Source organism: Passer domesticus, chromosome 25 (genome assembly GCF_036417665.1).
Source record: "Passer domesticus isolate bPasDom1 chromosome 25, bPasDom1.hap1, whole genome shotgun sequence".
Taxonomy (NCBI): domain Eukaryota; kingdom Metazoa; phylum Chordata; class Aves; order Passeriformes; family Passeridae; genus Passer; species Passer domesticus.
In genome coordinates this window covers 1,810,504-1,821,368 of record NC_087498.1, presented here as the reverse complement: position 1 = coordinate 1,821,368, position 10,865 = coordinate 1,810,504, and the positions used below count along the sequence as shown (strand labels likewise).

General features: G+C 65.5%; 1 protein-coding gene across 1 annotated transcript; it reads left to right on the top strand.

The window, feature by feature from the left end:
* Positions 1-5,678: 5,678 nt before the first annotated feature.
* Positions 5,679-10,817, top strand: EPS8L3 (EPS8 signaling adaptor L3). Its single transcript, XM_064399031.1, has 19 exons — positions 5,679-5,754; positions 5,924-6,008; positions 6,104-6,177; positions 6,262-6,326; positions 6,429-6,584; positions 7,072-7,209; positions 7,280-7,365; positions 7,934-8,046; positions 8,137-8,210; positions 8,310-8,409; positions 8,485-8,549; positions 8,869-8,943; positions 9,057-9,205; positions 9,297-9,488; positions 9,567-9,663; positions 9,744-9,857; positions 9,951-10,030; positions 10,120-10,252; positions 10,536-10,817. Exons 2-19 carry the CDS (start codon positions 5,968-5,970, stop codon positions 10,551-10,553), a joined length of 1,770 nt encoding a protein of 589 aa, XP_064255101.1. The 5' UTR covers positions 5,679-5,754; positions 5,924-5,967; the 3' UTR covers positions 10,554-10,817.
* Positions 10,818-10,865: the final 48 nt, after the last annotated feature.

The window sequence follows — 10,865 nt, the reverse complement described above, 5'->3', positions numbered from 1 at the left end:
GAACAATTAAGAAATGACACCTCAATTATTTTTACTTTTAATCCAATAACCAACCGCCCATGGCCGCAATGGGGACTTTTACATCCAATTACACAAAACCACCTAAACCCATGGAGAAGAAGGTGAAGAAGGAGCAGCCTCTGCCCTAAAATCTCCATCTTGTTTTATCTATATTGCTGTATTCCAAAACCTTAAACTCTGAGTTTTCCCCCCTGTGATATCACACACTTCTATTCAAACTCCACACCCACAATCCCAGTGCTGCCATTCCATTTTGGAAGCTTCTCCACGGCCTCAGGTCAATGCAGTGTTCTCCTGGGGGTCAGTGCCTGTCAGCACAGAAATCTGAAATTCTCAGCACCCAGGGTTCCAGCAGTCACAGTGCTCCTCACCCTGTTCAAACAGCTCCCAAACACCTCCTGGGAGCCCTGTCCCTTTCTGCAACCCCTTCCTGCCCAGCTCCCCCAAGGGAGGAAGGACCCACAGACGGTTCTGATGACGTGGGAGGAGGAAGCTCCCACCCGACGCCCTGGGAGCTCCTCCGTGGGCTCTCCCCGCCCCACACCCCAGTGACGGCATCTGCTCCCCCTTTCACAACTTCCTCCAGAGCTTCTCCCTCGAGTGCAACACCCCTGACCCGTGCTGGGTGTCACGTTCTGCACCCATCCCCCTCCCAGGGACCTCGACGGGGTTCCTGCTGGAACCCTGGATGCTGAGAATTTCAGATTTCTGTGCTGCCAGGCACTGACCCCCAGGAGAACACTGCACTGACCTGAGGCCGTGGAGAAGCTTCCAGAATGGAATGGCAGAACTGGGATTGTGGGTGTGGAGTGTGAATAGAAGTGTGTGATATCACAGGGGGGAAAACTTAGAGATTAAGGTTTTGGAATACAGCAATATAGATAAAACAAGATGGAGGTTCTAGGGCGGAGGCTGCTCCTTCTTCACCTTCTTCTCCATGGGTTTGGGTGGTTTTGTGTAATTGGATGTAAAAGTCCCCATTGCGGCCATGGGCGGTTGGTTATTGGGTTAAAAGTAAAAATAATTGAGGTGTCATTTCTTAATTGTTCAGTTAATCCTTAAAAGGCCTTGCAGAGAGAGAGAGACAGGGCTCCATTTTTAGTTTGTTAGAGTGCAGTGCTGCAGAACTCAGGGTTTGTGACAGAGATAAGAACCAATAAACATCTGAGTCCCAACAAGAAATATCATCTCACATGTTTAATCCTTACCTTGACAAAAAAGAAGCAAAAGTTTCTGCAGGTTCCCAACCCAATCCCATCACCCATGGGGTCTCCAGGAATGCTGACTCAGCAGCACATTCCCATGGGAAGGGAGCCCACCCCAGCTCAGCACTGCCCTCCTGGCTGCTCAGCCCGACCAGCTCAGGGCCACGAGGCTCGGCCACACCTTCATCCTCCTCCCTGGAGAGATTCCATGGAAATGTTTGGGGGTTTTCCTCTGGAAAAGCTATCACTTGCACCCTTGACCCCATTCTGCTCCCCATCATGGCCACAAGCTCCGTGTCCCCGGGTTTGTCCATGGGAATGGTGGGTTTGGGTCCCTGAGCAGCTCCAGGTGCTCCATCCAGCCAAGGAACTCCCCTTGTTTTCTTCCAGGGAAGAGTTGGGATCTTGAGCTTTGCTGAGCACCTTTTGTGCCATTCCAAGGCCCCACTGGGCTGCTCAGATCCCAGGACGGAGGATTTGGGGCTCATCCCTAAATTTTTGGGGATTTAGAGTTGGAGGAACATTCCAAGGCTCAGATCCCAGCACTAGAGAGGGGCTGCTCTGGCAGAGCATGTCAGGAATCTCTTGGATTAGGGTTGCCCCTGTGTGTGGAAGCGATGAGGAGGAGGGAAGGGCTGGCAAGCAGGATGGAATGGTAAAGACACCAGCTCTTCCATGAGGGAATTCATCCCAAATGCCAAAATTGGAGGAGAAAGAGCCAAATTCCAGCTTTCCTTGGGCTCACTTGGATCCCAGCACATCAGGGGATCTCCAGCATTCCCCACGCTGGAGAGGAACATGGAATAACCGTGGAGCTGTGACCTCCCTGACCTCCCTCCTCACCCTCTCCCAGCCAGACCCTGCTTCCCCCAACATCCAGCCCTCCCCTGGCACCCGGAGCGTGGGAAACGTGGGAAACACCTTCAAACCCTCTGAGGATCCTCAGGGCTTGGCCACCCCCAAGCAGGATTTAACCTGCTCATTTGCATGCCCTCATCACCTCTAATTAAATCTGTGTGGTGCCGCAGTCCTGTCAGCCCCCAGTCCCCCTGGAAATCCCCAGGCTGGGCTGCCAGGATGATGGATGGTGGGAAGGAAACAGGATGGGTCCCACACACAGGAGTGGCCATGGGCACGTTGGTTTTTCCCTCTTCACACTAAAAATAAGAAGGTTGTTGCAGGTTTGTGGCCAGAGCCCTGGGGCTGTGGAGGAAACCCAGCTCCTTCTGTGGCCGTGGGGCTCCTGGCCTGTGCCTGGCCTGGCATCACAGCCCAAGATCACCCAAGTGACGGGTCCCCAACGCTCTGCAGCACGTGCAGCTCCCTCACTGAAATCCAAAAAAATTCCATTTCAACCTCCTCAAAGCAAAACAACGATGGTGCACTCTGGGAAAAGCAGGACAAAGCAGAGCCACGTGGGCCAGGAGCCCACAGGACAGGGCTGAGACCCCGAGGGATTCACCCGGGGTGACCCGGAGGGTGCCCTCAGGGAAGGAGGGGTTTGGGGCAGCGCTGAGAGGGGACTTTCAGGAACGGGACAGGAGGTGGAGCACCCAGGGACAGCCACCAGAAAGGGAGCAGCAGGGTGACAGGGACCAGCAGGGTGATGGGGACCAGCAGGGGATTGTGCCAGGGTGGCAGTGCCAAGGTGACAATGCCACGGTGACCCTGCCAGGGTGACAATGCCAGTGTGACAATGCCAGGGTGACCACCTCAGGGTGACAATGCCATGACGACCATGCCAAGGTGACCATGCCAGGGTGACCATACCAGGGTGACAATGCCAAAGTTACCATGCCAAGGTGGCCACCCCGAGGTGACCGTGTCAGGGTGACCATGCCACAGTGACCTTGGACCAGGGGCAGACCAAGCAAGGCATGGAGGCAGGATGACAGCGAGGTGTCACCCCGCATCCTCTGTCTTTTCCTGTGTCACCCCTCAACAGCGTGTGAGCCCAGCAGCTGTGGCAGCTGGGACATTGGTTTGCCACTGCCACCACCCGGGAGTGCCCGTGCAGGGCAGGGCTTGTGGGTCTGTGCATCTCGAGAGCCCTGGGCTGTGCTTTGTGCCACCCGTGTCACGCCACGCCTCTGGTCTGACCCGGGACTCTGATCCAAGAGTTTGCCAGCCCCTGAGGGGTTAAACGTGCCCAGCCATCCCCAATGACGGAGACGCTGGTCCCCAGCAATTAGGTGACAGGCCCGGGTACACCGCAGGCCGGGCTGGTGACGTGAGGACGGATCCAGGCTGGCTGGCGGTTTGTCCCTGGCTGGCACCCAGCCCCGAGGCACGGCTGCTTCCCGGCCCCGCGGCTCGTGGCACCTGGCCGGGAGCGATGTGTCACCGGGAATTCCAGACCCGGCTGCCCCTGTGCTCCCCCTCCGCCTGGCGAACCCCAAAATGCCCCGTGCTGCCTCTGGGGTAGCGCGGGACCCGGTGTCCCCAGCGGGGGCAGGGTGATGTCCCCACGGCTGTCCCCGGCTGGGTGTGGGGTGCCCTCCCCAGGAGCGGAACGGGGGCGCAGGTTGAGGCCATTTCCCTCCCAAAAGCGCTTTGGGGACAGATTTTGCACATTTTGATGCTGGGGGTTTCAAAACCTGAAGTGGGAAAAGATTTCTGGGTCTCGAGAAGGCTCCGAGCCCCTCCCTGGCTGCTCCCAAGGGGGTCGGTGTCCCCTGGGGACTTCCCGAGCCCGGGGAAGGGCGAGGGGGACACAGCCGGGCTGGGGCTGTGCGGGGAACTGCTGCCTCTGGCTGCGAATTGAGGAGAAAAACACGAAAATGGGGCTTTGGAGTGAATCCGCAGCCGGGGCCGTTCCCAGTTTCCCCAGTGGGGTGACTGGGAGGAGCTGGGGCGGGGCGGGGCGAGCGCTCGGTCCCTGCCGGGGGTGGGGACGGGGGGACCGAGCCCTGGGTGCAGCCCTAAATCGGGGAGGGGGCTTGGCTTTGAGGGGTTGTAACCCCAAACCTCCCACGGGGACCACAGGGGGCCCCTTGTGCCACCCTGCCCCGAGAAGTGTCACCCAAACGTCCCCAGCGCCAGGGACGCCGGCGGTGCGCGCTGGCAGGAGCCGGGACCCTGCACAGCTGGGGCGCCACATCTGGAGGGATCGCACGTGTGGGGGGCTGCACATCTGGGGGGGGCTGCACATCTGGGGGAGCGCCGCACACCTGAGGCTGCCCAGCCGGGGATGATGGCTGCACATCTGGGGGGGCTGCACATCTGGGGGGGTGACACACCTGGGGGTGACACATCTGGGGGGATCCCACATCTGAGGGTACAGAAACATCTGGGGGCACAGACACATCTGGGGGTGCAGACACATCTGGGAGCACAGACACATCTGGGGGCACAGACACATCTGGGGGGACACAGCGGGGGCACAGACACATCTGGGGGCGCAGACACATCTGAGGTGACACATCTGGGGGTGCAGACACATCTGGGAGCACAGACATCTGGGGGGACACAGCGGGGGCACAGACACATCTGGGGGTGCAGACACATCTGAGGTGACACATCTGGGGGCGCAGACACATCTGGGGGCGCAGACACATCTGGGGGGACACATCTGGGGGTGCAGACACATCTGAGGTGACACATCTGGGGGTGCAGACACATCTGGGGGCACAGACACATCTGGGGGGACACAGCGGGGGCCGCGGGAACGTGCTGCCCCCTCGTGGCCGCAGTGGGGACTGCACCCTGCCCCTCCCCGCCCGGGGAAACTGAGGCACGATGGGCACCCCTTCCCGCCCCAGTTCCTGCTCCCCCCGCTGTGCCCTGCGTGTCTGCCGGAACCCCCCGAACACTCCCAAGGGGGATCGCCGGCTCCGGGTAACACTGGGGGATGCAGGACGCCGGGGTCCCCCCGCGGTGGGGTCGGTTTGGTCCGCAGGAAAAAAAAGGAGAGAGAAGGTGAGCGGGGATGTGACAGCCTGAGGGACCGGGGAGCACAGATGGGACCCTCGGGGACACAGGGGACACGGCCCAGCTGATCCATCACCCCTTAAATTGCACTGGAGGAGCCAAAAGGCTTAAAACGAACCCAAGCCTCACAAGTCTGTGCCGGGAGAGGTGGCTCAGAGCGTCACCCCAACCCCACGGACACGACCCTGGCCACGCCGTGTGCCCCCAGCCCAGCTGACCCCACAGCTCTGGGGATGGTGACTCCATCCCTCACCCAAATCCTGGACCCTCCCCGCGGATCCGGCCCCTCCTGGCTACAAAGCAGCTTTGGGGCGAGCCCGGATCACAGCGGCCAAGGGCACAGAGTCCTGCGGGTGCCAGGGCCGGGTCCTGCCGGGCGGGGACCTTGTGCCGGGGACGCCCGGGCCGCGCTCCCCGCTGCTGCCCCGGCCAGCACGCCCTGCCGCGGGTGATGGAGGAGGCGGGGGCTGTGCCAGGTGCTGGTGTCCCCAGCGTCCCTCCCCCGCTTTAACGAGAGGGCAAAGAGCAGCTGGGTGCGGTACCGACGACAAGCCGTGTCCCCTGCCCCTGTCACCCGAGCGGCAGAGCCAGGATCGAGGTGAGCGGGCAGGGACCCCATCTCGGGACATGGGGGGACGGGTGACCCCGAGGGGCTGGGATGGAGCGGGGCACTGCGAGGGAAGCTCAGGGCGGTCCCGGTGGCCACCAGGGCGACGGCACCGCCCGGGGTGGGGACACAGCGGGGGTGACACAAGGACCGTGCCCAGGATCCCACAGCAGCACCGAGACGCTCCGGCTGCTCCCCGGCAGGATGGGAGACCCCTTCGGCCGCTGGAGCAGCAGCCCCTCCCGGTGAGCGGCCAGGGGGGGCCGGGTCCCACCCTGGGGACCCCCGAGGGCCGGGCGGAAGGGGGGCAGGGGGTGTAAGTGTCCGTCTGTCCGTCCAGGAGCGAGTATGACGACAGGACCCCGCTCCGACATTCCAACAGCTTCGTCCGCCTCACCGGGAAGAGCATCTACAGTGAGTGAGGGCTGCACCCCAAAAACCCCTTTAGCCCCCCCCCGCCTAGCCTGTCCCTGTCACCTCACCCTGCTGTGCCCCCAGACCAGCGCAAGGACTACGGGCAGACCCTGCTCAAGCTCCAGAATGATTTCCAGTACCACGTTGAGGTAGAAGCCCCCCCAAACTGCCCCGCGCCCCCGAGCCTTGCCAGGGGCGCGTGTGACACCGTGTGGCACCGTGTGGCACCGTGTGGCACCGTGTCCCCCCAGCACCTGCTGACGATGCCCCTGGAGCGGGAGCTCCGCAGCGCCGAGGATTGCCTGGGGCGCCTGAAGGACCTGGAGGAGCAGGGCCGGCTCTGGGGGCAGGATGTCATCCTGGAAGTCAAGGACCAGGAGCTGGTGCTGAGCGATGTGGAGAGCAGGGTACGCCCGGCCAGGGCACCCCCAAAGCCTGGCGCCCTCTGCCATGGAACCCCTGAATCCTGGTGCCCCCCGAGCAGGGCACCCCCAAGGCCCAGCACTCCTCAGCCAAGGCACCCCTTGAATCTCAGTACCCACCGGCCAGGGCAACCCCAAACCCCCGGCCAGGGTATCCCCTGAATGCTGGCACCCCTGGGCTATAGGAACCCCCAAATCCCGGTACCCCCTGTCCAGGTATCCCTGTACACCCCACTTCCCCCCACCCTGGCAGTTCCTACAGCCCTGGCACCCCCAGTCTGGGCACCCCCCCAACCTGGCACCCCCCCAGCCTGGCACCCACACCCCTGCCCCACCCCTAAACTCTGCTATCCCCCCCATGCCACCCCCCACCCCTGCTAAACCTCACACCCCACAAGCCCGACCCCAGAACCCCAGCTGCACCCCTTTAACCCTTTCCCGGCCGCTCGGGGACCCCCTTTCCGCCGTGCAGGAGGAGCTGGAGGCTTTCCCGCTGGGGAGCGTGCAGGGGTGCTCGGCCGGGCTGGACAACGCCGTGCTGGCCGTCAGCGTCCAGGAGAGGAACCCGCCGAGAACCAGCGTGCTGCTCTTCCAGTGCGAGCGCCTGGGGGTGAGTCCCGGGCGGGGAGAACGGGGGGCAGCCCCCGGGATGGGCTCTGATGGCAGCGGCTCCGTGCCAGGCAGAGACGCTGAGGAGCAGCCTGGAGAAGGTGCTGAGGCAGGGGAAGGAGGAGCAGAGCAATCGCTTCGGGCACAGGTATGGGGGGTAAGTGGCTCTGCGGCCCCGCCCTGGAGACGGCTCGGCTGGGCCCCAAGTCTCGCTCCCCAGAGTTGTGGTGAGTCTGGCGGTGGGGTCTCCTTGCGGTCCCACAGAAAGCCCCCCAAAGCCCCCCTGCCTGTGGGCACACACCCCCACCTGAGGGCTGAGGGGGGGTCTTTTCTCCCAGCGCCCCAGCTCCCGGCTCAGCCCCCACCATGAACACAACCCCCCACCCCACCCACGGGCTCGGCCTCCTTCTCCCCCTGCTGCTCCATCCCCATGGGCCCGACCCCCCCACCCCATCCACGGCCCCCCACCCACCCCCTCTTCCACAGACCCCCCTCCCTGCATCCACGAGCTCGGTGTCCCCTCATCCCCACGGGCTCAGAGTGTTCCCCACCCCATTTCCCATCACTGGCCCCCCCTCCTCGTCCCCCACACCCCCGACCCCAGACCCCGTTCTCGGAACCAGCCCCGCTCCTACCCCCCACCCACACACGACCCCGCTGCCCCCACCCGCGCAGCCCCCCCGGGCCCAGCTCACCCTCTCCTTCCCCTCCCGGCCCCGGAGCAGCCGGGACACGCCGCCGAGCCCGCCCCCGTACGCGGCCCCGGAGCGCTGGGCAGAGCCCCCCGAGCCCGACCCCCACGTGTCCCCCCGGCGTGGGCTGCTCTCCTCGGACTACCGTGAGTCTGGGCCGGGGGAGGGAGGGACCGCAGCGTGCCTCAGTTTCCCCGGGAGCAGCGGTGATGCTGGGGACCCCGTGGTGTCACCAGGCGTGCCGGAGCCCCCGCAGATGCCGCGGAGCCGAGCCCCGGTCCCGGCCGTGCCCGAGGCGGACCGAGATGTTGTAAGTCCCGACCGGGCCGACCCCTCAGGGGTGGGGACCCCTCAGGGGTGGGGTCACCGCGGCCCCCACCCAGCGCCCACCGCCCCCCCGCACCCACAGGAGATCCTCAACCACGTCCTGGGCGACCTGGAGCGCTTCATGGGCCAGCTGAAGGCGGCGCTGAGCTCGGCCAGCACCAAGAAGAAGCTGAAGAAGCCAGGTGGGAAGGGGGGGCAGTGTCCGGGGGGCTGCTCGGGGTGCCAGCCCGGTGCCAGCCCCAGCTGTGCCCCTCCAGCGCTGCCCCCGAAGGATGGGTACACGGATTTCTTCCAGAAGGTGAAATACGCCCTCAACCTCTTGGTAGGTCCCGTGGGGCTGGAGGGGGCGGCTGGGGGCGGGGGGATGTGGGGAAGGGGCTAAATGGGAATGGGGGGAGCTGTGTGGGGGCTGTGGGCAACAGGGGAACTGCGGGGGGAAAGGGGGGCTGTGAGGGTGGGGACTGTGGGGATGAGGGGTGTGGGGTTAGGAGTGGGGGGCTGTGTGGGGCTGAGGGGCCATATGGGGGCAGGGGTCTCTGTAGGGATGATGGGTGTGGGTGGGCTGGGGGGCTCCGTGGGGCTGGGGGGGCTGTGTGAGGACAGGGGGGCTCCCTGGGGACACCTCCCCCCCCCCCCCCCAGGGCCGGAGCCACCGGTACGTGAAGGACCCCGCTCCCCCCGAGCTGCTGCGCCTCATCTTCTCAGCTCTGTCCTTCGTGAGTGCCCCCGCAGCGGGTCCCACCCCCCGCAATGTGTGACACGGGGGGTCACCCCTCACCGCCCCACCCTGGGGGTGTTTGGGGGTGCTGCTCCATGGCCGTCCCCGCAGGTCCTTGGGCACTGCCCCAGCCCCGGCCTGGCCGCGGGCGTGCAGAGCCCGCTGCTGCTGCCCGAGGCGCTGGACTTCCTCGAGGAGAACCTGGGCGATGACGACTACGGCGTCTGGAAGAGCCTCGGCACCGCCTGGAACAAGTCCAGGTGGGCTCCAGCCCCCCGACACCGAGAAAGGGGGTCTGGATTTGAGGGGGGGGTCCCAGCGCCCACCGCGGTGCCCCCCCCGATGCTGCAGGGCCGAGTACCCCAACGCCGCCCTGGTGCCCGCGTACACCCCGGTTTTTTCGGACGGGTGGCTGCCCCCCGTGATGGAGCAGGACAGCGCACCGCCTGCCTCAGTTTCCCCGGCTCACCCGCGACACCGTTCCTCGTCCCTGCCCCCCGCACAGGCACCGGCCACCGGCTGGAGGGACCGTCCCGGCCGGGAGTAAGTGTCCCCGTGTCCCTGCACATGCGGAGGGCCGGGGCAGCGCCCCCGAGCGCGCACTGATCCCCCCGCTCCCAGGTCCCCGCTCCCGGGCCAGGGGCTGGTGCGGGCCCTGTACGACTTCCAGGCCAGGAACTCGCAGGAGCTGAGCGTCAGGAAGGGGGACACGCTGCAGGTGGGAGCGGGGCCCGTGGGCAGGGGCAGTCGGGACCCCGGGGCCTGCCCCCCACGCTGCCCCCCGTGTCCCCTCCCCAGGTCCTGGACCAGCAGAGGAAGTGGTGGCTGGTGCAGGACGAGCGGGGGGACAGGGGACACGTCCCTGGCAACATCCTGGAGCCCCTCCCGGAGCCGGGGCGCAGCGCCAGACAGGTGGGAGACCCCAAACCCCTCACCCCTCCCTTCCCCGCGCCCCCCACCAGCACGGGGTGACCGCGATGTCCCCTCCCTTTGTCCCCGCTCCAGGACAGTCCCCCCACCCTGCACCCCAGCTCCTCGCCGGCAGAGGTGACGGCCTGGCTGATGGACAAGGGCTTCTCGCGGATGTAGGTGGTCCCTGAGCCCCCTCCCCCAGAGCCCCCCCGGGTCCCTCTGGGGCTGGAGGGAGCCCGGCTCACCGTGCCCGCCCCCGCAGCACGGTGCGGACCCTGGGCGTGCTGCGGGGCCACGAGCTGCTGCAGATGAGCCCGGCCGAGCTGCGAGGCGTCTGTCCCGAGGAGTGGCGCAGGGTCCTCTTCAAGCTGTCCCCCATCCGGACATCCCTGGGGGTGAGGCACTGCCACCCCCGTACCCCCACCCCAGCTCGGGACCCTCGGCCCCACGCCCCCTCCCCACCCCCGGGGCTGGACTTGCGGTGAGAGACCCCCACCCCACCCCCGGCCCCGGGTGTCCCCGGGGGTGTGGGACCCCGGCCCCCACCCGCTCCTCTCTCCTGTGGGTGAGGGACCCCCGCCCCCGCAGCCCCGCCCCAGCCCGGGCTGGCCATGGGGGGGAGGGACCCTCATCCCCACGCCCCCTCCCCTCCCCCTCCTCCCATCCCCTTCTCCGCAGATCGGCCCCAGGGACTGAGCCACCGAGGCCACGCTGCTGTCCCCATCATGTCCCCAGCCCGCATGGAGCACCCTGGGAACGGCTGGACCTGGGGGCGAACCCACCCCCGCATCCCGCCTGGCCCCCAAGACACAGAATCACTCCTGGAAATTAAAGAACGCCCCCCACAAAGGAATGAGGGGGGCAGGCACCCCCCTCGGCGGGCTCAGGCGCTGTGAAGGGGCTTTGCACCCCCAAAATGTACAGCGATCGATGTGGAAAATAAAAGTGACAGCAGTGGGGTGTGCAGAGTCTGGGGGGCACCCGGGGCAGGGAGAGGGACAAGGGGGA

Coding starts and splice junctions, on each gene's coding strand:
- EPS8L3 (XM_064399031.1), top strand. CDS start 5,968: ATGGGAGACCCCTTCGGCCGCTGGAGCAGCAGCCCCTCCCG. Junction 8,944..9,056: donor TCTTCTCAGCTCTGTCCTTC/GTGAGTGCCCCC, acceptor CCGTCCCCGCAG/GTCCTTGGGCACTGCCCCAG. Junction 9,664..9,743: donor GGAAGGGGGACACGCTGCAG/GTGGGAGCGGGG, acceptor TCCCCTCCCCAG/GTCCTGGACCAGCAGAGGAA.